At 41.1% G+C, this 26840-nt stretch overlaps 1 protein-coding gene across 1 annotated transcript in view; it reads left to right on the forward strand.

Moving 5' to 3' along the window:
- The window catches only part of RPGR (retinitis pigmentosa GTPase regulator), a 54613-nt gene extending 49466 nt beyond the window's left edge, over window positions 1–5147 (forward strand). The window contains exons 17-18 of the mRNA XM_081081536.1: window positions 1219–1310; window positions 4499–5147. Coding sequence (XP_080937662.1) covers window positions 1219–1310; window positions 4499–4705 — 299 coding nt within the window. The 3' untranslated portion in view covers window positions 4706–5147. The remainder of the gene's footprint in view (window positions 1–1218; window positions 1311–4498) is intronic.
- The last annotated feature ends 21693 nt before the right edge of the window (window positions 5148–26840 follow it).

The following is a 26840-nucleotide window of genomic DNA, read 5'->3' on the forward strand; positions in this document are numbered from 1 at the left end:
ATTAAAAAAATTAAAAAAAAAGATAAAAGGAGAGGCTGGGAGCTTCAGTCGCCCACCAGACTGAAAACAGCCCTCAGCCCCTCACCCAGACTGGCCAGGCACCCCAGTGGGGACTCCCACCCTGAAGGGGGTGTAACCAGCTGCAAACAGCCATCATCCCATCATCCAGGCTGGCCAGGCACCCAAGTGGGACCCCCACCCTGATCCGGGACACCCTTCAGGGCAAACCAGCCGGCCCCCACCCGTGCACCAGGCCTCTATCCTATATATAGTAAAAGGGTAATATGGAAACTGACCCTAACAGCAGAAGGACTGTGAATGACTAATCACTATGACACACACTGACCACCAGGGGGCAGACGCTCAATGCAGAAGCTGCCCTCTGGTGGTCAGGGTGCTCTCACATGGGGAGCTCTGCTCAGCCACAAGCCAGGCTGACGGCTGCCAGTACAGCGGTGGTGGTGGGAGCCTCTCCTGCCTCAGCAGCGCTAAGGGTGTCCGACTGCAGTTTAGGCCTGCTCCCCGCTGGCAAGTGGACATCCCCCGAGGGCTGCTGGGCTGCCAGAGGGATGTCTGATTGCCATCTTAGGCCCAATCCCCTGGGGAGCGGGACTAAGCCAGCAGGTGGTCATCCCCTGAGGGGTCCCAGACTGTGAGAGGACACAGGCCAGGCTGAGGGACCCCCCCCCCCAAGTGCACAAATTTTTGTTCATCAGGCCTCTAGTGTTAAAATAGTTAACATCTCTAAGTATTCTTAGCATATAGCCTAAAATGTTAAAAAGAAGTTGAATATAATATTTATAGTTGGTAATATAAATTAAAATAATGCATTACTTCATGAGTATCCTTTAAAGATCATTATTTAACTATATAACATGTGGATTAATTTGGAACACAAAAATAATGTCCATTTGAGTAAAAGGGATTTAATTATAATTTTTTAAAACATAATTTATATTTTACAGAAGTCTTTCCTAGCATGTACTGTTACCTATGTAGCCTTCTGAACTTTTACAGCATTGGTCAGGTCATTCTTGGCTTTTTGCCTTAACTCAGTTTTTCAGGAAATGTGCAGTTTGGACCTTTTCCATTACTCCAGTGGTACGGTCTTTTATTATTACTCTATAATTCAGGATTGATAGAGTTTCACTGAAAGCATCAGGACTTTTCTTTTTCTGATTAGTTAGGAAAATTTTTTCTAAATATATTCTATTGTAGGAAACATATGTGAGCTTGCAAAGAGCAGTTCTTCAGAAATACTGGAGGATAGTAAATCCATACCAAGTAAAGATAGGAAAGTATCGAAGAAGGTAAGTGAAATGAACTTCTCATTTTAATATTAAGACCAAAGTATTGAATTGCTCCTTCTACTTTTTATGTGGTGATTCACATAATTTAACTTCTTTAATATGAGTTTTTATGCCCAGAAACATGAAGAATTTCAGGTGATGTTTCACATTTTTAACGTGTACATTTGTTTGTTTATTGGACTTTAGATTATGAGTCAGGTAGTTCTTCCAAAATTTAATAGCATATTTTTTCAGTCATTCCATCCATGCTGATTCATCATACAAAAAAAGATTTGTAAAATAACTTTATTGCTTAAATTATAAGTGCATAATAATCAAGAGAGTCTAGAAGAGAGTAAGGCAAAGCCATGAAATAGGATGAATGAAAAAATAAAGATGGTTGTGTTTAGGAAACATTACAATATGCTACTTCAGTCTCTCAGGAGATGACTAATATATGTTTTGGAGTTGCTGAAAGTCAAAGGAATATGTTTCTTCTCCTTGAAAGTAAGTTTCTCTTTTCACTTTCAGAACTTGCTTTAATTATGAGACCATATTTCAGGGTAGAAGAGAAAACATGGAAGACAAGACAAATGAAAGGCCTTCTTAGTTCCTAGTCAACCTTCAGGTCTCAGCTTAAATGTAATTTCCATATACAGGCCTTTTATGACCAGCAGCACTTATGTAAATTATTATAGCCCATTATTATTGTCTCACATAACACTTTTCTTATCCTTCTTAATATTCATCACAATTTGCAATTACATAGTCATTTGTATATCTATTAGCTTTATGTTTCTATCCTCCCTCCCCACTGTCCTTCAGTTCCATAGGGACCGAAATGATAATCTATCTTGTTTTTCAGTGCATCCTCATCACTTATCACAATTTTTGGTATGTGGTAAATACTCAGTAAATATTTTTGGTTGACAATGAGTTGTAAAATATAAGGAAGTAAGAAAGAGGAAAGGGTGAAGGTATAAAAATCAGGAACCACACTTAGAGTTAACAGCCTGTCTTTTGCCAGCTTTGGAGGTATATGCCACTCTGAAATTCCTTTCAGAGTTACTTTAGAAATTTCAAATGCTATTTGGCCATGATGCCCATATTGTTATCTTTTGCTAAAAAATAATTTATGACTATTTTTTTCTTTATAAAAATTATTTGATAAATTTGGATTACTATACCCAAAAGGTAATTGCGACCTGGCTCAAAGGACACTTTGAAGTGGCTTTAGAATTATATCAGATGTATCATCAGAACATTTGATCAAGGTTTAGGAACTTTTTAAATGCTCTGTCTAGTAGACCAGGACATTTAACAGATAGTATACTATGCTTCATAGCATTCCTGTGAATACTTTTTCCAATTATAAGAGTTCAGGGAAAGCATCTGGGGAAAAAATTAAATATGAGGGAGGAAGGTGAAAAGTGAAAGAGCCGGCAGACATAAAAACATAAGGAGAAGAAAAGTGAAGTGAAGCTGCCAAGAAAAAAAAAAAAAGATTATTGGAAAACATACCTCTGACCAAATGAAACGCATATTCTAGAATCCATGGTCAGATTTCAGTGGCTGTTCAGGCTGTCCAGTCTTCAGCATTGCCTGTAGGTGGCAGAATTTAGATATACAGTACAAGAGAGAGGCCCAAGCCAGGGAAGGAATGCTGTGCGGGAGGCAGAATAGCACACACCTATAGAAGCAGACCAAGCAAGGTGCCCGAGTGCCAGCATTAGTGAATGGGACAAAGGTAAGGTTAGGCCAGGACAAGTGCCAGACTGAAGAATTCAGTCTTCAACTTTGATTCTGCTTAAATTCTCATTTATACCTAGTAGAAAAATATATTTCAGTACATACACATTTCCTTGGCTAAAAGAAAGAAATAAAAGATAATGAAAATTATATTAAAAAATCATGAAGTAATAAGTATATTCCCAACTTAAGGAATATGCTGTTATTCTACATATTTTTAAAAAGGAAATCATTTGAATGAGATTTTTTTTTCAATCATTCTCACATGACATTTTTATCTACAGTGTCTCTCACCTATTTACATTATCCAAGCCAAACAAACCAAACTGTTTTTAAAACTTGGGAAAAGTAGTTCATTAACACATCCTATATAATAAAAGACTAATATGCAAATTGTCCCTTCAACTAGGAGTTCAACCGGGAGTCCAACCAGGGGGCGGGGCTAGCCAGCCAACCACCCACGGCCCCTCCCCCTGGATGGCCCTGCCCCCCGATTGTCCCCCTCCCCCTCCAATCAGGTGCAGGGCCAGCCCACCAACTGCCTGTGGCCCCTCCCCCCAGCCAGCCAGGCTCAATCAGTCCCGATTGGGGGTAGGCCAGCCGGACCCCACACATGCACAAATTCATGCACCAGGCCTCTAGTATAAAAATAAACATGTGTTTGAGATTTTGTATGCCTTCTTCTTAATTAAACAAATACTTTAATGATAATCTAAAAAAGAAAAAGAAAGAATTGCATTCTTCTACAAGACAGAATTCACCACTGAATTTTGTTTTCATAATTTTAAATGATGCAGATAGCCAGGTTGGCACCTATGGTTTTCATTAACAGCAGAGATCTTTTGGAAGGTGATTGTTATATTTAGAAATTACCAAATATTGCTTTTATAAACTATAGTCAATGCTGATTATTTGGATCCACAGTTAGACACTCAGAAAATTGTGTCATTGGCTTGATTTCCTTCCACCCTAATAAACTGATTAAAAAAGCGGTAAATTTTTCAACTATTAAAAATTTATTTTCATTGTGGCATTAGTTCATTCTTGTATTTACTTAGCATATATTAATTGGGCATCTCTTGTGTCCCAGGCACAAGGCTAGAGGCTGCAGATACAGAGGTTAAAGATCCAGTGCCACTTTGAAGTCAATAGATTTTTTATTCATTGTCAGTCCCATAAATAAAAGTCTGAGATGAGAATTTTTCTATCAAAAGTATGCCTGTGTATTTTTGCCTTCCTGGCAACTACCTTTTCTCTGCCATGTTCTAGCTAGTTTCTCAAGGAGGAATCATGATTGTCATTGGTAAAAGAAAAAAGGCTTATGAATGCTAAGAATATATATATGGTGTCCCATAAAGATGTGATGAAATAATGTTAAGACTTGTTGAAAATTATGCACCCCCCCCCAATACTAAGTGAATATTTCACTTACTGAAATGAATTTTTTGTGTTTTTTCTAGACTTACCTTTTTAAAAGACTGTCATTGATGAGTATGAAAAGTATGCCGAATAATAATGAGCCACTTCCAGAAATTAAATCATTAGGAGATCAAATAGCTTTTAAAAGCAATAAGAAGGATTTCAAACAGAACCACATTGGGCAAAATAATCAGGATACGTCACCCCCAAATACTGAGAAGACATCAAAATCCTGTGTACTACTTTAAATATATATTTGTGTGGTCACCATGCACATTGTAATTTATACTTGAAAAACATGACTTCTTAAGGAATGTTTCTGGTAACAAACTTGAAGATATAATTTAATAATATGTTTTATTTGGTTTGAATAGTATGACCAGTTTTGATATTTATTTATGATAATATTTTGACAAGCAATTTCACAGTATGTGTATCTCAAACTCTCTAAGTGTTGTGGCCTTAACTGTTCAGTGTTCCATAAAAATATATTTTTATATGTGAAGATTGAATTAAGAAATTTTACAGTTTTAACTAAACAGTTTTACATCTTATAATTTCAAGAGGCAATATTTACAAACTCAAAAACTATTATAACAGTTTTTAATGTATTTGCAATTTTTAAAAACTGTCAAAATTGTTTTTAATGAGAATATTTTAATAAACTATATCTGGTCAGTTACACTGTTTAAATAGGTGACGAATAAAATTTGGGGGTACTTGGACTTATCAATTGACAAAACGGGGGCAAAAAAACTAATTTTAAAATATTGAAAGCTATAAAATGCTTTTATCTCTAAGGAAATTTCTGTATAACTGTAAACAGTACATCTTTATAGAGAAACTGTGTTGAAATTTCTTTGCCTCCCACTCCTTTCTTCAGGGAAGCGATTTGGCATGAAGACATTGCAGATTATGTGGATCTAGAGTCTTTGACCACAGATCCCCACCACAGCAGAACCAAACATACCCAGTCTTCCTATTTCAGCTGTTTCTAGCATTGACAGTTGGCTCTAACACACAGTGCTCTGCCACAGGTATAGAAAGGTGCTGGGGTCCAACCCCAGCAGGTCCAGGGGTCCCCAAAGGTGTGGACGGAGTCGGCGAAGAAGGAATGACACGGAGACAGTGTTCAGTTGATCAGCAGCCTAGCCAGGATCTCCAGCCAAGTTCTGGTCTTGATCTCCAGAGAGGTTCTGCTTAGGATCTCCAGCCAGGTTCTGTGTCCATGTTGTCTTGCTAGGTTCTCCAGCCAGGTTCTCCAGGTTCTCCAGCCAGGTTCTGTAGCCAAGTTCCCTCGCTAGGTTCTCCAGCCAGGTTCTGTCCAGGTTCTCCAGCCAGGTTCAGTCACCAGGTTCTAGTCAGGTTCTCTTGCCAATTTCTGTAGTCAGGTTCAGTCCAGGATCTTTTGCCATGTTCTCTCCAGCAAAGTTCTTCTGTCTCTAGAGAACGTTCTGTGTAGGTTCTGTCTCTCTCTGTCTTGTTACATCTGTATTTATACCAGTTGATTCAATCCTATCAATCTCTATTACAAAGGTTAGGGCGTTTCTTATCTCCATTCCAGGGAATAAAGATTATGTAGCTTAAGCATGATTGTTCATAGTTAAAGTGATTAATTACCCGCCTGGCACTTAATTAAAAGGTTTTATTCCCTCCCTAACTTCAGGGGAAAATCCCTACCTGGGGAAACAACCTTTCTCAGAGACCTTGGTTAAAACACATAGTGCCAAGAAGGTGAGCAAACATTTTAAGAACAGTATGCCATATATGCCAGGTCCCTTGAAACAGCAAGGATGGACCAGCTCCCGGCAGAAAGGGTAAATCTATTAAGTCTATACCAATAGAGACATTGCTTTTCTATGCTCACAAATGATGCTTATTTAATGGAGCAAACTACATTCATCATCCCCATTCTAGCTTCTGAACATTTTCTTCTTCAATCACAGTGGTCACTGTCCCAGTTAAACAAATAAAAAAAAACATCATCTTTGTGCTTTATTCACAAGGGTTGTGAGGGTGATAATTTAGAGTAGATGTGATCTTAAAATCTTATAAAGTAGTGTTCTGTGTAAATATTTAGTTAAATTCTAATTTTATTAAAGATAAATTTAATAAAATGTTTTGCTATTTCCACTTATAGTAATAGCACAGTATTGCAAAAATACTTTGCCAAAATCTAAACTATAGGAGCCAAGTGGAAATAAAGCTCACAAATAGGACTAAGACAGGCCAGTTGTGGTAGGCAGAATTCTAAGATAGCCCCAAGGTTCCTGCTTGTTGGTATACTTGCCCTGAATAATCCCTTCCCCTTGAGTGTGGGCGAGGGATTATGGAGAGATATCACTTTATTACTTAGGTTACATTATATGAAAGGTTTTACAGATGTAATTAAATTTCCTAATCTGTTAACTTTAAGCAAAAGGGAAATAACAGGAGGTAGGCCTGGCCTAATCAGGTCAGCCCTTTCAAAAGGGGCTCTAGAGCTCAGAGATGGAAGAAGTCAGAGAAGTAGAGATGATTTTCTGTTGGCTTTGAAGAAGCAAACTGCCATGATATGGAGAGTCATGTGCCAGGGAAAATTGAGAAGTCTCTAGTATCTGAGGGCCTCCATCCTACAACTGGAAGGCACTGAATTCTGCCAACCAGTGAGCCTGGAAGAGAAACCCAGTCCTCAAATGAGACCACAGCACTGGCTGAAGTCTTATGAGGCCTTGAGCAGAGGACCCAGTTAATCAGTGCCCAGACTCCTGACCCATGAACACTGTAGTTTTAATCCACTGTTTATGGTAATTGTCATGCAGCAATAGAAATGAATACCACTCTTACTCTGTGGAAGGGTTTCTCCATATGGCGGCTTCCTTCATCAAAGAGTCAATAGAGTCTAATAGCAAGACAAGTGTCAGAAAGATAATCATGGAAGTGATATCCCATCACTTTTGACATGTTCTGTTAGAAGCAAGTCACAGGCCCCTCTCACACTCAAGATGAGGGCATGACACAAGGACGTGAAGACCAGGAGGCAAGGATCACAGGGGTCATCTTAGAGCCTACTTGCCATACCACTCGTTTGGCTGCTCATTATAAAGTAGAAAGGGAAGGATTAAGTCAAAGCACTTGGAAGAGGCGAACATGAGACAAGCATAAACAAACAAAGTATCCATGTTTTGTCAGAGGTGTCAGAATAATTCACCCTTTTTAATAAGGTGCTTCATTGAGGATCAACACTGAGTCATTTTTCATAGTACTTTTATAAATACTTTTATAAAAATCATTGTAAAAACATCATACCAGCCATCTTCCCTTGGACTGTGAATGCTTGTATTATATTTATTTTCCAATTTTGGTTTCATATTTGGCTTTTACAGTGAAATACTGAACACTTCCTACATGCCAGATACTATACCAGAAACTAAGAAAATAGAAGTCCCAGTTATGGTGGAGTAAAATGAAGAAAACACATCATCATTTAGAGATATTAGGGTAATTTAAAAACCCAAGTTTCCTGATTGAATGAAAAGGAGATTAGTGAACACTAAACTTCACACAAACAAAAAAGCTAAGCTAACATATTTAAGAATTCAAAAAAAGAGAAAAGATCATGTTATGCCCAGATTTCAGGATCCCCAAAAGACCACCAGAGAGTCAGCCGAGCCCGATGCAAAAGCAAAGAGTCTTTATTCGAGCTAGCTCGGCTCCCCGACCACACTCACCGACTCAGCGGCAAGCAGCAGAGAGTGAGCTCTGTGGGGAGAGGGGTATTATAGGGGGGTTGGAGTAAGGGGTGGAGGGAGGACTGTGGGCCCTGCCGATTGGCCAGGCGCAAGTCGGTGTCTTGTTACACAGGATGTGGTCGTATCTATGGTGCGCACGTCCCTTGATTATCATTGGTTAGTTTAAAGAAATCCTAGGTGTGGCTAGCAGAGGCTTGGGCTTCCCGGAAGAAGCTCCTTGCCGAGCACATGGCTAAGGCTGCTGCCCAAAAATGGAGGATCCGGGGTAAGATGGAGGGCGTAGCCCTCGCCATGGGTCAAGATGGAGGGCGTAGCCCTCGCCCTTTCATTCCCCCCTTGTCTTGAGACTTTCGGCTCAATCATGAGACGGACTGCATTTCTGTTTCACCATTGCTAGTGGCCTGCACTGGGCGTGTAGAACTATCAACTGAACCACTCCTATATGCTTCTTGACAAATTGGACTAGTCTGTTAATAATGCAAGGGCTGAAAGTCAACAGCATTAGGAGGACTACAAGGGGTCCAGTGAGGTCCGCTGTCCTCCTGAGGGTGATCTGTAGTGGGTGTGTTTGGTTAGAGGTCATCTTCCACTCAGGCTCCCTGCTGTCCTGGGCATAGAAGGAGCTGGGCTTGTGACTGGCAGAGACAAACTATAACAAATGGTCTGGTGGAAGGGAAAGAAAACATTTCAGTTTTAACAACTTAAACACAACAAGAATGGTAACTGACCACCTTCCAGGACAGCTAATACATAGCTATAACAATGTCCCTCAGTGTGGGAGACTGGACACTTGCCAGTTACTCCCAAAGAGTACCAAGGATTGTAGACCATCACCGGTCTACAGCAACTGCTGGCAGCTACAGCTACATTTAAACCTGTAAGAGAATCAAAGGTTAATACAACATATTAATACAGTGAAACATAATATTGGCACCATGGCCACTTCAGGCAGCCAAATCCTCTGCTACTAAACATGAGATATGGCAGGGCTATACAAACATCTTAGGGAGGTGACTAAAGTCCATTCCTGACCCTCCTATATAAGGCAAAATTGTCCTCGTCTCTCTGGAGCCATGTCCATGAAGATGCAGGCATCACCTGAGTCTATTATACAGTTTTCTGCAGGTCACTGTCAGGGCTGTGCACTGTGGCCAGTTCTTTCTAGCAATAAACACAGTCTGTCCAATTTCCTTAAAATGTATTCTGGCACAGGAGAAAGTTGTTTTGCTGTACACAGGTAGCTTAACCCCTATACCACTGGGCTTGGACCTCTGCCCAGCAAACTGCAGTCTACAAGTTCAATACGCAGCCTCTGGTTCTCCTAACCCAATGAGGTTTTGGCCAGTCTCTGAGTCAGACTTCTCCTCTTCTTGGAGAACTTCAAAGTCCCGATGGCTTCCATGTCCAGGGAGAGTGCCCCTTTGCTAACCCTGCCCATCAGCCACAGCGCTCTGCTCTCCTGCCTTTCCACCAGTTCCCTTTGTGGCAGAGCAGCAACCAGGCCTCCTCCATGAGGATTCTAACAAACAATTGAAAACAAGTCAAACAAAACACAGTCACAGGCAGGGTTAGGAATGATAGGGGGTGGCCTGCCAAACATGATTTCATAGGGAGTAAAGCCCAGGGTGTAAGTTCCTTACCCGGTAAAGGGCATACGGTAGGAGAGCCACCCAGACCCCACCAGTCTCCATGGTTAATTTGGTAAGCGTCTCCTTTAGAGTTCTGTTCATCCTTTCTACCTGCCCTGAACTCTGGGGCCTATAAGAATTTCCAATTTGCCCCAATAGCCCTGGCTACTACCTGCGTTACCTGTGAAATAAAGGCTGGTCCATTGTCAGATCTTATCATAACAGGAAAACCATACTTGGGTAAGATGTCTTCCAGCAGCTTACCATGAAATGAAAATTTTGGTTAATACCTTTTGAATAATTATCTATTTCAAGTTAGCCAAATTTAATTAATTTGAAAACTTGACAACTATTTTACTGTCAAATTTAATACTCTAACAATAATTTTAATTTATATTCTTGTGAAGGCTCTGAGCATTCCTATTGTTAGGCTAGATTTAGACATAGGGTCTGTTAGCCAAGCCTCTGTTTATCTGGATTCTGATTTCAGCTGGACCAAATCTCTTTTGTTCCTGATCTGGGCTGGGCATGGGAAGCAAGAAGTAGCCATGGGGACAGGAGACCTTCCTCAGAAGGGGCGAGCATTCAAGCCCCTGCACCATTGGGGGGGTGAAGATCTGTGGCCCACCTTTGTTGAACCCCAAGTTCTCTCCTACTGGCCCCCCTGACTGTGCCTGTCTTAGGTCGCCCCTCCCTGAGAGGTCTTACCCGTCATTGACTACCAGTCATCCTCTGGGCCAAGTAGGGTGATGTGAGGTTCAGTTCTGTCTACTTGTTAACTTATGTCCCTCTGGCCTCCATGCCCAGCACCTGCCTTTGGATCCCCTTACCTGCTGGCGGGGCCCCGGCATTGATCATGGGGAACCCAGGTTTCTTCTCCAGAGAGGGCCCAGCTTATGCCATTGGGCAAGAGACAGATCCATGGTACCAGCTTTTTATGATTTCAGCTTGAACGGAGAGCTTAGCTAACAGCTATAGACATTTGGTATCCTCTTGGCAAAAAAAGGTCAAGAGAGGTCAATACAGAATGCTTAAGTAACTTCCCCAGGGGGCCCTCCACACAGTGGAAGGGAATAAATCCTTTCCTGTCCTTAAAATATTCAAAGGATTCATTTGTAAGTTTGTTTGGGATAAAGCATCAAAAAGAAATATATTAATGACCATACTTCACTTTAGAAATTGGATTATTGCTATCAGTCCCTTTTAAAGACTTTGACATAAGCTACTTAACTTTTGTTTAGGGAGGGAACATATAACCTTTAATTGTCCTTAGTTTAAGGAAAGCAGGGTTTTCTACATTCAAGAGATTAGCTTAAAAAATAGTATTAAATAAATCTGCGAGGCAATCACACTTCCTGCCCCATCCACATTTCTGTAGTAAAACTCCGCCATAAAACTCCACCCCTGAAATCCCATCCTGCCTCAGTAAGCAGACATTCCTTTTGTGATTGGCTAAGTCAGAGGGAGGGGCCTTTGCTGTTTCAAGATGGCGACCACCAGGGGAGCGGCAAGCCATGCGGCCAACATGGCGGCTGCCAAGTCATGCAGCCCAACATTGTGGCTGTCTAAACTGTTCTCTGACAGAAAAGATGATTTCCTCATTCTCACAATAAACAAGGGAAGAGCAAACCAAAATCCCTAAAAGATAGATGGCCAACATTATATTGCAGACAAACAGAAATCTCATTAGCTGTTTATACCTTTTATAATTATCTTAAAGAATATCAATTAAATTTAAACTGGTTTTTGTCTTAAAAATTTCAGTTGAGGTCATAAAATAAATCCTCTTTTTTTAATCAGACCAATAAGCAAAGGCATTTAGCTACCATAACACACAATTTCTCCCAATTCAATCCGAACCTTAAACTTTTAGCTGGTAAGTCAAATATTTAGCATTTCTCAATCAGTAACATTTTTTTTTTATAGTATGTAATCCTTTTTTTAAAAAAAATTAAATCTTTATTGTTCAGATTATTACATTTGTTCCTCTTTTCCCCCCCCATAACTCCCCTCCTCCCAGTTCCCGCCCCACCCTCCGCCCTCACTCCCCACCCACTGTCCTCTTCCATAGGTGCATGATTTTTGTCCAGTCTCTTTCCGCATCTCCCACACCCCTTTCACCCCCAAGAGTAGTCAGTCCATTCCCTTTCTATGTCCCTGATTCTATTATGATCACCAGATTATTTATTCACTTGATTCTTAGATTCACTTGTTGATAGATGCATATTTGTTGTTCATAATTTGTATCTTTACCTTTTTTTTTCTTCTTCCTCTTCTTAAAGGATACCTTTCAGCATTTCATATAATACTGGTTTGGTGGTGATGAACTCCTTTAGCTTTTCCTTATCTGTGAAGCTCTTTATCTGACCTTCCGTTCTGAATGATAGCTTTGCTGGATAAAGTAATCTTGGTTGTAGGTTCTTGGTATTCATCACTTTGAATATTTCTTGCCATTCCCTTCTGGCCTGCAAAGTTTCTGTTGAGAAATCAGCTGACAGTCGTATGGGTATTCCCTTGTAGGTAACTGGGTTTCTTTCTCTTGCTGCTTTTAAGATTCTCTCTTTGTCTTTTGCTCTTGGCATTTTAATTATGATGTGTCTTGGTGTGGTCCTCTTTGGATTCCTTTTGTTTGGGGTTCTCTGCGCTTCCTGGACCTGTAGGTCTATTTCTTTCACCAGGTGGAGGAAGTTTTCTGTCATTATTTCTTTAAATAGGTTTTCAATATCTTGCTCTCTCTCATCCTCTGGCACCCCTATAATTCTGATGTTGGTGCGCTTGAAGCTGTCCCAGAGGCTCCTTACACTATCTTTGTATTTTTGGATTCTTTTTTCATTTTGCTTTTCCAGTTGGGTATTTTTTGCTTCTTCGCATTTCGAATCTTTGACTTGATTCTTGCGCTCCTCTGGTCTGCTGTTGGGTGTCTGTATAATATTCTTTATTTCAGTCAGTGTATGCTTAATTTCTAGTTGGTTCTTTATCACAACATCGAGGGTCTCATTAGATTTCTTGAGGATCTCACTACATTTATCGGCGGTCTCACCAGTCTTTTCGAGGGCCTTACTAAGTTTATCGGCAGCTTCTAGACAGTTCTTGAGAGACCTTAAAAGTGTGGTTCTGAACTCAATATCCTCCATTGACAGTTTTGTCCTGTTTCTTTGTCTCCGCATTTTTTATGCTTTCTTGGTGAACCCCCTAGTGGTCTTTGTCCGCAGTCTTGTTGCCTTTAAGCCTTGATTGATGTCGGCAATACCGGGGGTGATTTGACCTCCAGGCTAACTGGCTATGAGAGTCCGCTGTGTCTGCAGTGGGAGGGCTTCTGTGCTGGATCTCTAGGGCGGTGCTAATCTAGCGTTTGCCTGAGGCTATCTGGCAAATGGCTCTGTGCAGGGCTTGGGCGGGGCGGTCCCCGGGGATCTACAGGGCAGGCGAAACAAGCAGTTATGGCTGCTCTCAGTTCCTTCCCCAGGGGCTCTGCCTCTCAGAGTCCCAGCAATGGCTGCAAACCTCGGAGAGAAAGCTGCCTTCGAGTTCCGACCGAAGCCAGACAGTCCCGCTTCTCCCGTTTGAGTCTGGGTCCCCAGAGACTCGCCCGGATCTGGAGCTCAGAGTCTGAAACTCCCTCCCGATTGAAAACAACAACCGCGCCCTCCGCTGCCAGCCCGCTCCGTGCGTGCACACTCCGCACCTGAGTATTTCACTTCAGCACTGCGCCTCCTCTGAGTCTGGGTATGATATTCTCTTTCCTCCTAGTTGTAGAATTTCCACTCAGCCAGCCTTCCTGTGGTTCTGGATGATGTCCGTTCTGTCCTTTAGTTATATCTCTGAAGTGGTTGTTCGAGGCAGCAATCTCTGGCGTTAACCTATGCCGCCATCTTGGTTTCTCAATCAGTAACATTTTTTAAGAATAAACTTCAAAAATGTGGCCCAGCCTGTGCACGTGCAGCAGCTGCTGAAGCTCAAGCACCAGACTGTGCAGCAGCATCAGGCCATCCAGCCACAAGCTGGCAGTCAGACATCCCCCGAGGGTCCCAGACTGCAAGAGGGTGCAGGTCGGGCTGAGGGACTCACCCCCCCCCCTCCCCGTGCACAAATTTTGTGCATTGGGCCTCTAGTAAAGTATAATATTAACTTTTTCATAGGAATAAATGACTAAATGGAGCCCTACCTGGTTTGGCTCAGTGGATAGAATATCATCCTGTGGACTGAAGAGTCCCAGGTTTGATTCCAGTCAAGGGCACATGCCCAGATTGTGGACTTGATCCCCAGTGCAGGGCATGCAGGAGGCAGCCAATCAATTGTTCTCCCTCATCAGTGATGTTTCTATCTCTCTCTCCCTCTCCCTTTCTCTCTAAAATCAATTTTTTAAAAAATCACCAAATGGAGTTTATCATAGGAATAAAAACTAGTTTTAACATTCAACATTAAATCAATGTATTTCACCACATTAACATACCTAGGAAAAATTATATAAGAATATCAAAATAAAAAGTATTTGACAAAATTCAACATCCATGCCTGGTAAAATTTTTCAGCAAACTGAGACTATGAGGAAACTTTTTCAACTCAATAAAGAACATTTATTTACAAAAGAACTCCAGCTGATATCATACTTAATGGTGAATGACTGAATTTTTTCCTCTAAGATCATGGTGTCCACTGTTGCCACTCCTATTCAATATTGTGCTAGAGTTCTATCCAGTGCAATCAGGCAAGTAAAATGCCGGAAGCCGGTCCATCCTTGCTGCTTGACACAGTCGCTGCAGGAAAGAAACATCTGCACAGCATATGTTTCAAGGGACCTGGCGTATATAGCATACTGTTCATAATATGTTTGCTCCCCTTAGCGCTGTGTGTTTTAACCAAGGTCACCTCTCCGAGAAAGGTTGTTTCCCCAGGTAGGAATTTTTCCCTGAAGTCAGGGAGGGGATGAAACTCCTTAACTAAGTGCCAGGCGGGTAGTTAATCACTACAAACAATCATGCTTAAGCTACATAATCTTTACTCCCTGGAATGGAGATAAGAAACGCCCTAACCTTTGTAATAGAAATTGACAGGATTAAAATCAACTGGGATAAATACTAATGTAACAAGACAATAAACAGCAGAACCTCTCTGGAGATCGAGACCAGAACTTGGCTGGAGATCCTGGCTAGGCTGCTGATCAACTGAACACTGTCTCCGTGTCATTCCTTCTTCGCCGACTCCGTCTACGCCTTTGGGAACCCCTGGACCTGCTGGGGTTGGACCCCGGCAGTAAAAGAAATAAAATGTATTTAGATTGAAAAGAAAAAAAAATAAAAGTGTCTATTTGAAGATGAAATGATTGTCTACATAGAAAATTCAATGGATTCTATAAAAAAGTAATTAAACTAGTGAACTCTCTATCCCATATATTATACAAACAATTGAAAATGGAAATTGAAATATAGTACCAGTTGTAATAGCATTGAAAATATGGAATATTTAGAGATAAATATGACCCAAATAAACAAAATCAGAAACGATAGAGGTGAAATAACAACAGACCCCACAGAAATACAAATGATTGTTAAAAAATACTATGGACAGCTCTACTCCAACAAACTAGACAACCTGGAGGAAATGGACAAATTCCTAGAAAAATACAACATTCCAAAACTAAATCAGGAAGAATCTAAAAATCTCAACAGGCCAATAACTATGGAAGAAATTGAAGCAGTCATCAAAAAGCTTCCATCAAACAAAAGCCCAGGACCAGAGGGCTTCACAGGGGAGTTTTACCAAACATTCAAGGAAGAACTAAAACCTATCCTCCTCAGACTACTACAAAAAATTCAAGAGGAAGGAACACTTCCAAGCTCATTCTATGAAGCCAGCATCACCCTAATACCAAAACCAGGTAAAGACAACACAATGAAAGAGAATTACAGGCCAATATCCCTCATGAACGTAGATGCCAAAATCCTCAACAAAATCTTAGCAAATCGGATCCAGCAGTACATCAGAAAGATCATACACCATGACCAAGTAGGATTTATCCCAGGGATTCAAGGATGGTACAATATCTGCAAATCAATAAACGTGATACATCACATAAACAAATTGAAAGAAAAAAACCACATAGTCATATCAATTGATGCAGAAAAAGCATTTGACAAAATTCAACACCCATTTTTGATAAAAACTCTCAGCAAGGTGGGAGTAGATGGATCATACCTCAACATAATAAAAGCCATATATGACAGGCCCACTGCCAACATCATACTCAATGGACAAAAACTAACACCATTTCCCCTAAGAACAGGAACAAGACAGGGATGCCCCCTCTCACCACTCCTGTTCAACATAGTACTGGAAGTGTTAGCCATTGCAATTCGGCAAGAAGAAGAAATAAAAGGCATCCAAATTGGAAAAGAGGAAGTAAAACTGTCCTTATTTGCAGACGACATGATATTATACATACAGAACCCTAGAAACTCCATCAAAAAGCTACTAGACTTAATACATGAATCTGGCAATGTAGCAGGATACAAAATTAACCCCAAGAAATCTGAGGCATTTCTATACACTAATAGTGAACTTTCAGAAAGAGAGATTATAAAAACAATCCCGTTTACCATCGCACCAAAAAAATTAAGCTACCTAGGAATAAACTTAACTAAAGAGGTAAAAGACCTCTACTCAGAAAACTACAGGACGTTGAAAAAAGATATAGAGGAAGACATAAACAGATGGAAGAACATACCGTGTTCATGGGTTGGTAGAATCAACATCATTAAAATGTCCATACTACCCAAAGCAATCTATAAATTCAACGCACTTCCCATTAAAATACCAACGGCATACTTCAGAGATCTAGAACGAACTCTCCAAAAATTCATCTGGAATAAAAAAAGACCCCGAATAGCTGCAGCAATCCTGAAAAAGAACAAAGTAGGTGGGATCTCAATACCAGATATCAAGTTGTATTACAAAGCCACTGTTCTCAAAACTGCCTGGTACTGGCACAAGAATAGGCATATAGATCAATGGAATAGAATAGAGAGCCCAGAAATCGGCCCGAACCAATATGCTCAATTAATATTTGACAAAGGAGGCAAGAACATACAATGGAGCCAAGATAGTCTCTTCAATAAATGGTGTTGGGAAAATTGGACAGATATATGCAAGAAAATGAAACTAGACCATCAACTTACACCATACACAAAAATAAACTCAAAATGGATAAAGGACTTAAATGTACGACAGGAAACCATAAAAATTCTAGAAGAATCCAAAGGCAACAAAATCTCAGACATATGCCGAAGCAATTTCTTCACTGATACAGCTCCTAGGGCACTTGAAACTAAAGAGAAAATGAACAAATGGGACTACATCAAAATAAAAAGCTTCTGCACAGCAAAAGAAACCATCAACAAAACAACGAGAAAACCCACTGTGTGGGAAAACATATTTGCCAATGTCATATCTGATAAGGGCCTAATCTCCAAAATTTATAGGGAACTCATACAACTTAACAAAAGGAAGATAAACCATCCAATCAAAAAATGGGCAAAGGACCTAAATAGACACCTTTCAAAAGAGGACATTCAGAAAGCCAAGAGACATATGAAAACATGCTCAAAGTCACTAATCATCGGAGAGATGCAAATCAAAACAACAATGAGGTACCATCTCACACCTGTCAGACTGGCTATCATCAACAAATCAACAAACGACAAGTGCTGGAGAGGATGTGGAGAAAAAGGAACACTTGTGCACTGCTGGTGGGAATGCAGACTGGTGCAGCCACTATGGAAGACAGTATGGCGTTTCCTTAAAAAACTGAAAATGGAACTCCCATTTGACCCTGTGATCCCACTTCTAGGAATATATCCCAAGAAACCAGAAACACCAATCAGAAAGGATATATGCACCCCTATGTTCATAGCAGCACAATTCACCATAGCTAAGATCTGGAAACAGCCTAAGTGCCCATCAGTAGATGAATGGATTAGAAAACTGTGGTACATCTACACGATGGAATACTATGCTGCTCTAAAAAGGAAGTAACTCTTACCATTTGCAACGTCATGGATGGAACTGGAGAGCATTATGCTAAGTGAAATAAGCCAGTCAATGAAGGAAAAATACCACATGATCTCACTCATTCGTGGATAATAGAGACCATTATAAACTTTTGAACAATAATAGATACAGAGGCAGAGCTGCCTCAAACAGATTGTCAAACTGCAGCGGGAAGGCCGGGCAGGGTTGGGGGGCAGCAGGTAGGGGGGTAAGAGATCAACTAAAGGACTTGTATGCATGCATATAAGCATAACCAATGGACATAAGACACTGGGGGATAGGGGAGGCTGGGGGACTGTCTAGGGCGGGGGGATAAAATGGACACATATGTAATACCCTTTGTAATACTTTAAGCAATAAAAAAAAGAGATAAATATGACAAAAATTCTTCAAGATCTGAATATCAAAAACAGTAAAATGTTGTTGAGAGAAATTAAAGTTCATGGATCTGACTCGTAACTATTAAAATGTTGATTCTCCCCAAACTGATTTATATATTAAATTCAATCCAAATCAAGATCTCAGTAGGCTTTTTAAATAGAAGTTAACAGAGTGTTAACGTAAAAAACCATTGAAACCTGTAAAGAATTTTTGTGAGTTTATTTGAGCCAAACTATCTGTTATGCCCAGAGTTCGGGGTCCCCAAGAATCAACCACCAGGGAGCCTCCTCCGATGCAATAAACAAAGAGTCTTTATTGCAAACCCGGGTTTGGCTCTCAGCCCCTCTACCGACGCAGCGGTGAGACGAGAGAGCGAGCCCCAGGAGAACAAAGGTTATATAGGGCTAGTCATTTGGGTGGGCTTAGGTAAGTCACATGGGTTACAGAGACTGGTCACTTTGGTCAGGGTCTTTCAGCAGGGTCTTACAGCACAGTGGTCAGGAAGTGACCAACACATTCTAAGGTTTGAGCCATCCCTCACTACTTCCTGATTGGTCAACAGCGACGCATAGGGAACAATTTATGGTATAGCCTTGTTAGGACCTTAGCTGCGTTCCTTGAGCTTCATTGGTCCACTCAGGCGGTGGTTGGGGGAGTTAGGACATTTCTGGCATTCCTGTGGTCACTCCTTGGGGGGGGGGGGGGGCGGTGTCAGGCTGAAGACCCAGCTCTACAAGTATTGGGATAGTCAGTTCTGCTTTGTTCTTTCACTATCGACATATGCCGGGAAGCAGAACCTCAAAGAATTGAGATAATGCTCCAAAGAATGGTGGGGTTACAATTGTATTTATACATTGCAATCAAAGGAGGGACATAGGTGGGTTACAGGAAGTTCATTGGTGACAGATTTAAGGAGGTGGGATTAAGCGAAGTGGGGAAACCTCTAGGATAGGATAAAAAGTAAAATGATAGACACATACTTAGGTGGGTACAGGAACAATTAACAAGGAATCTGTGGTATCTGTCCTGGGCCCAGCACACCTGGCTGTGCCCCAGGGGCTCCATAAAAAGGGAAGTCACAAGTTACCCAGAATCCCAAGGATATGTTATATTAGATGCAAAAAGACAGATAGGCTCAGTTACGGTAAAGGTTGACCTTATCAGTGAAGATATTGGCTTAAGACGTAACTGCCCACCATAACTGCTTTTAGTTAAAGTTTAATTTTGGACCATCTTTTGTGGTTATTTTAGGTCTCCGAGTCTGCAAAACTGCCATGCAGGCCTCCCCTGAGCTTGTCAGGTCAGCATGTGGCCCCTTTCGTCCATAAGACTAATTCTAAAATGAATATGGAAATACAAAGGACTCAGAAGAGCAAAAATAACTTTGAAAAAGTATGTATATGCCAGATGTGTTTGTTTCCCCCGCATCCCGTGTGGTTCAGGGTTCAGGATCTGGAAAAAGGGCTGCACACAATTGAAAGAGACTAGACAAGAGATAATAATTTGGAAATTGGGGGGCCAGGCAAGAGCCCATCCCAAGAGGAGGGACTCTGCTTGTGCTCAGGCCTGCCATCCTTTTATTCAGTTTGGGATCCACCCATAGCCCTTAGGCAGGCAAGTTCCAGTAACAGGCAGACTAGCCCATCAGCAAGGATTTACATAATAAATGGGGAAGTTCCTTCAGCTACCATTGCCTGGACTAACACTGGGTGCACAGCTCTGCCTTCAGGTTCCTTGTCCACACCTCTCTGCTAGAGAGGACAATAGGTGGCTTCCCCCAAAAAAGAATAACATATATGGGGGAATAAAACTCCTTGACCTAAAGATTTATTAAAAACTTACATTAATGAAGATGCTGCAGCATTGGCATAAAGGTAGACAAACAGATAATGAAACAGAATAGAAAGTCCAGAAAGAGGCCCAGACATATAAGGTCAGTTGGTTTCTGACAAAGGTGCAAAAGCAATGCAGTGGAGAAAAAACAGTTGTGGACGAAAGGGGCCACACGCTGACCTGACAAGCTCAGGGAAGGCCTGCGTGGCAGCCTAGCAGACTCAGAGACCTAAAGTAACCACAAAGGATGGTCTGAAATTAAACTTTGACTAAAAGCAGTTATGGTGGGCAGTTATGTCCTAAGCCAGTATCTTCACTGACAAGATCAACTTTGATCCTTACTGAGCCCATTTGCCTTTTTGCCTCTAAGATAACATTCCTTTGAAGTGTCTGGGTAACTTGTAACTTCCCTTTTTCTGGAACCCCTGGGGCATAACCAAATGTTCTGGGCGCCAGGGCAGATACTACAAATTCCTTCATTATCATGTTAATTGATCCTGCACCCACCTAAGTATGTGTCCATCATTTTGCTTTTTATCCTATCACAGAGGTTTCCCCGCTTCGCTTAATCCCACCTCCTTAAATCTGTCACCAATGAATTTCATGTATAAATACGAATGTAACCCTGCCATTCTCCGGAGCACTATCTCAATTCATTGAGGTTCTGCTTCCCGGCATATGTCGACAGTTTGGCTCAAATAAACTCACAAAAATGCTTTACAGGTTTCAATGGTTTTTTTTTACGTTAACATTAATTGGCGTAGTCGCGGCAGGATTCCAAAGAAGCTCACCCGGTACCACCTTGCGGGCTCGGACTCGGTGCTAGGATCCAGCAAGGGGCCCATTGAGCCCCGCCGGCTCCCCGCCGTACCAAGTGAACTTGGGTGAGTTTTCTCTTGGATCCAGAACCTTCCCTTCCTTTGGTGGAAGGTCGGACTTTATTTGAGCTGTTTTAAAATCCTCGAGGTGGAATTGGGGTTGATTAGGACCCCAGGTTAAGGGTTCACAGCGGAACCTAGGCTAAGGCAGGACTGGAGGAAAAAATGGGTGGCTGGTTTTGATTTCGGCTCTTCAGACTAGAATTGCTTTCTGAGAGTCTGAGCAAATAAGAAAACCTTCACTGTATAAATGGCTTATCTAGGGGGCCACCTTAAGGCTTGGTCTGCCCGGGCCCTAAACCTTTCCTGTGGTTTTAGACAGCCGGGAGAGAAACTGAGGCCACATTTGACCCACTGCATAACATGTCTAGAAAGTTTGCTCAGACTACAGATATTCAATAATAATAAAAAATTAACATGGGAAATTGTGCCTCCAAGGCCAGAAACTCCCGAGACACCAGCCCTCATTTAATACTCCTGATAGGAAGCCTTTACTTGCAAGTACTTTAAAATATTAACTGAGAAATGGCTAAAATGCAGTTTGTTTGGGGTACCTATGTTAATATTTTGCATGCAGAAATTAGAAAATGCCGGCTCTGAAATTAAACTGAATGAGTACATGGGAAGCATATCTTGATTTGAAAATTGGAAGCTTCTAGAGAAAAGCACAGGAAAAATTTATTCTAATAAGATGGAATTTAATAAAATTTTAGAGACTGTCTCAGAACTATTCTGAAGTTAATTAATGTCTACACCCTGTTTTTCCTTTAGCCCATTGTTTGTTTGTTTTTTGAATAGTCCATTGGGAATATACTGAAATTCTAGAGAAGGGAAGTTCCTGAACCAGGGACAAAAGACACTGCTTTGGTAGTTTCTAATGCTGGACATTCTTTGCTGTAAACTTTAGTGTGTTCTGTGCGCCTTGATGTTTTTGTGTCTTTGTTGTAGTGAAATAGGAAAAAATTTTAAAATGTCTTTCTATTAATCATGACTTTGGGAAAATACGCCATTTGAGTCATTTGCTGAAACTTCCCCAAAGCAGGATGTGGGGAAGGGGAGAAGGGAACTCATGGTGGTCCAATATGGACGCCTCCTCCCCAAGTATTCTGATTTAAAATCTCCTTCTCGTAATTGAAAAGTTTTACAAAATTTAAAAATGCGTCTGGTACTTCTGTTCACATGTAAAGAGAAAAGCTGGTTTAAAACTAATGCGCGCAATTGTCCTCTTTTTGGACATTTAGATAGAGTTTTAAACTGGAGTCTCTTCACACATGTACAGAATAAAACCCAAGACTGATTATTTCTTAGAAAAAAAAAATGGCGAATTTTACCCAGGGAAGAAATGCAGGCTTGTTCTAGCAACAAGCCTCCAAAAGAAAATTCAGTAAAATTGTCTCTGTTACAAAAATTTGCCGAAGTAAATGACTTAATAATAATAATTGGATTTGAATCTCAAGAAATTATGTAGCTACAAATTTGCTTCTTGACTTTCCCCAGAGAAAAATGGTCGTTTTAAAGTCAAGGGATGGGCCAGGCCTGTTTTGCCAGCCTCAGGTGTGGTTTTCCAGAGCTGCTGGGAACTTGAGACCTTAGAGTTTACTGAGTCAAATGATAAAAACTTATGTCTAGGTATTTTGAAGTGACATAATACATAATGTTGATCTGAGTATGCCTCGTACGAAATCTAGAGGGTAGAATTGAATCTGTTGGTTGATTGTGTCTTATATTTTTGAAGTTTATTCTTAAAAATGTTACTGATGTTAAGGTTCGGGTTGAATTGGGAGAAATGTGTAGCTGTGGTAGCTAGATGCCTAAAATGTAGAAATTTTTGAGAAAATAATTTTTGCTTTCTCTGAAATAATTAGGAATTCAAAATATGCTGCTTATTGGTCTGAAAAAGAAAGAAAGAAAGAAAGAGGATTAACTCTGTGATCTCAACTGAAATTCTTAATACAAAAAAAACAGTTTAAATTTAATTGCAAAGAACTCGCAGAGCCAGGTGCAGACAGGAGGCTCTCAATGGGGTAGGGTAGCAGCTGCCCCGTCAGGGAATGGACAGCCAAGAGTCAGGATCCCCATGGGGGCATCTGCCAGTGATGCTCTGGTGTTTGCTTTTCACAGATTGGGAGTTTATGAATTATTTTCAATGCTGAAAACACTGCTTGCAATAAGCCATGTGCCTCATTTTAAAATCTTACATATTTATATTATAGAAAAGCAAAGTTTTTATCAAATCTACAACCATGCCACCTTTAAATTTTGTCATTTGTGGACAGCTTTATTCTGATGCATTTGTAAGGTATATTATATGTTTAGAAAAACCCATGAAAAGGACTCTGACTTAATCTAAATTGCAGGTTTTTAAGCAGGTCATATCTTTGAACTGGATGAAGATTTATAGAACTTCAAGGAATAACTGAATTCAAAACCTACTGGCAAATAATCGGGATAAACAAAAATAACTATGGGACTAAATGAATTGAGGATAATTATTCTTATGACTGTTTAAAATATTGTTGACTTTTAAATCTTTTGTTTCCCAAATATAAGGAAAAGTAAAGAGCAGACATTCTGCATTATAGGAACTTACAAAATTGGTAATAGATTCATTTCACAGTGCACTTCCGGGAGACGAAGATTTCAAAGATCATGGCTTACAACCAGGAGATTTGGTGTGTTGGAAAAGATACCAAATAAAAGACTTTCTCCAACCTCGTTGGAGACGACCTTACCAGGTATTACTAACTAACCCATGTGCAGCCAAACTTAAAGGAGTTAGCTTTGGATTCACATTTCTCATTTGAAAAAGGCACCTGACTGTGAATGGACATCTACTTCCATCTCTGACACCCATCTCCATCTGGAGCGGAGATCAAAGACTTTTCAAGGACCAGAAACAGCAGAGGTCTTTCAAGGATGAGAAGTTGCTGACCACGAAGGCAGACAGCTATCCCAAGATGACGTCAAAAAGGCCTGTATACTCACAAACTGATATTGCTAGCTGTGGTGATTCAAAGTTTTTAATGGGGAATGTTATCTGTCTTTATTGTTTAAGTATGTGTCTTTGTTTAAAATTATTTAGCTAGTAAAATTTCTGTTTGTGTCTCTTAAAAAAAAAAAAAATGAATGTATTACTAATCTGAGGAATGTTAATTATTTACATGTCACCTAAAAATTAAGGCTAAGAGTTCTAACTAACTGGAAAGTATGGCTTAGGTGTGATGGAGGAAGGTAAAGAGAAATACTTAATGGAAGGTCTGAGGCATGGCTATGCATTTTTGAAGGACAGAGAAAGAGGGTTTGAAGGCTAATTTGAAAGTGTGAAATGTATGAAGGTTTTGTATGTAATGAGAAGGAAAAGAGAAATGTTAAAAGAAAGTTGAATGCATGATAGGCCAGTAAGCTGAAACAAGTAAAATAGGGAAACTGAGCAGAAATCCTATCTTCCTTAAACCAAGGACACTTGGGAGTAAATAATTTGCATTTGCCTCCCTAAACAAAGGTTAAATCATTTATGTCAATCTGATTAGTGTTATTTGCTGTCCACACCTAAGGACAAATGAAGTTAAAAAAAATTAAGCCTTATTTTGATTAGTTCTTTTAGAATGTATGTTAAGGAATTTTAAAATTGCTCAGACCTTGCTGCCTTGGGTCGGGTTCTGCGTGTGTAAGAAGGGACAGAGTAAGGTTTAGCAGCAGGAGTGAAGAGGCAGGCAGGGCAGGAGCAGGCCAGAAGAAGCTGGCAAGGCCATCCAAACCACCCAGCGCTATCGGCCAGAGCCGCCTGAGGCAGACCTCCTCGGACTGACAACAGCTGACTCTGACTGGGACAGACTGGGCTCTTTCCAAATGGGCCCCCATGAGTCGATGGTTGAAATGAAAATCGGGGGCCAGACTGGGAACTTTATGGTTGATACAGGGGCAGAGCACTCGGTAGTTACTCAGAAGGCAGCTCCCCTCTCAGGACAGGAAGTCACCATTATTGGAGCTACCGGGACCACAGCTGCAGACTGTTCTGCCACCCCCTCTGATGTCAGTTAGGCGGCCACCAGGTGGTTCATAAATTCCTGTGTTTGCCAGAATGCCTGGACCCCTTTCTTGGATGTGATCTCTTACAGAAATTACAAGCCACCCATAAGCCTGTTCGAGACGCCCTGCGAGTGCCACCTCGGACTCTGTACATCCTTTCCAGCCTGGGGACTCGGTGTGGGTAAAGAAGCTCACTACCTAAGGACTCACCCCAACTTGAAAAGGACTATACACTGTCGCCCTGCTGACGGCATCCAGACCTGGCTACACCACTCCCAGCTCCTGCACCAGGAAACGGCCTTGATCCCGGCAACCAGCGGCCTCACCCGTGAGAGCCAGGAGGAGGCTCGACGTCCGCAAGAGTGGAACTGGACTTCAGTGAGGACAGTACTAATGGGGACCGTGGCACTAGGGCACTTGGTAACTGTAAGACCATTTTTTTTCTAGCCAGTGAGAAAGTCCAGGGGCAAGTGGGGCTAGATGCACAAGGGGACAGAAGAGCAGGAACAGAATAGAGAATGCCCCTAAAATAAGTGGGGTGAGTAAATGAAAATTAAATGTGCCAAACTGGCAGTTTAGAAAAATTAATTCGGTCTAACTACTTGTAGTTAGAGGGTAGTACAATCCCCTAACTAGTAAAGATGAGTCCATGATTTGGCTCATGTACATAAAACCAGTAGGGAATGAAGTGTGGTACATATTTGCTTTGCTTAGCAGTGGAAAAGTTATTTGATTTTCTGAATTGTATACATCATCCCATTCAATTGAATGACCATCCCATTGATTGTTATCTTACTGGTTTTGGAAAGCACGTTCTTCTGTACCTGGGAAACAGGACAGCGCAATTATCCTAGGTTGTTTTAGTGACCACAGATAATGCATTCCAGTTGACTCAGTGGTCCCAAGGCCAGGGCAGCACAATTACTCTAAATTTAATGAGTTCCTGGCAACTCAGTGGTCTCAAGACCCGAGGGCTCTGGATAAGGTGTTTCTGTCAATCCAGTGACCCCGAGACCCAGAACTATAATTCTGCTTCTGTAAACTGTTCTTTTGCAAACCAGGTTCCTCATTCCAAACCCTGGGATGTAACCAAGACCTTTGTGATTTTTGTGTTCATGATATGTAAATGTTATACTAGATGCAGAAAAGCAAAACTTAAGACAAATAGCAAAAAGACTCGGATCATGATGGCTCAAAAATTAGAAATGATCCAGAATACTTTTTAACCAGGACGTATAGGACCTGACTGCCTCCCATTTACCTGCCCTTTTTTAAATAATAATGATTCGACCTTAAATGCCATCTAAGGTTATGGTCTTGCCCCATCCCCAGAGGTCCACCTGTGCAGCAAGACACGCTGACACTGAGACGTCCTAGGAATGAGCCTTCCTAGCACCGTGGGACTCCGTTATCCAACCAAAAGGTTGGTCATCAATGCATCCTTTGGATTGATTTATGACCAAAAGGGGGATGTGTGGACGAAAGGGGCCACACGCTGACCTGACAAGCTCAGGGAAGGCCTGCGTGGCAGCCTAGCAGACTCAGAGACCTAAAGTAACCACAAAGGATGGTCTGAAATTAAACTTTGACTAAAAGCAGTTATGGTGGGCAGTTATGTCCTAAGCCAGTATCTTCACTGACAAGATCAACTTTGATCCTTACTGAGCCCATTTGCCTTTTTGCCTCTAAGATAACATTCCTTTGAAGTGTCTGGGTAACTTGTAACTTCCCTTTTTCTGGAACCCCTGGGGCATAACCAAATGTTCTGGGCGCCAGGGCAGATACTACAAATTCCTTCATTATCATGTTAATTGATCCTGCACCCACCTAAGTATGTGTCCATCATTTTGCTTTTTA

Source organism: Myotis nattereri (assembly GCF_964212035.1).
Source record: "Myotis nattereri genome assembly, chromosome: X".
NCBI classification, from domain to species: Eukaryota; Metazoa; Chordata; class Mammalia; order Chiroptera; family Vespertilionidae; genus Myotis; species Myotis nattereri.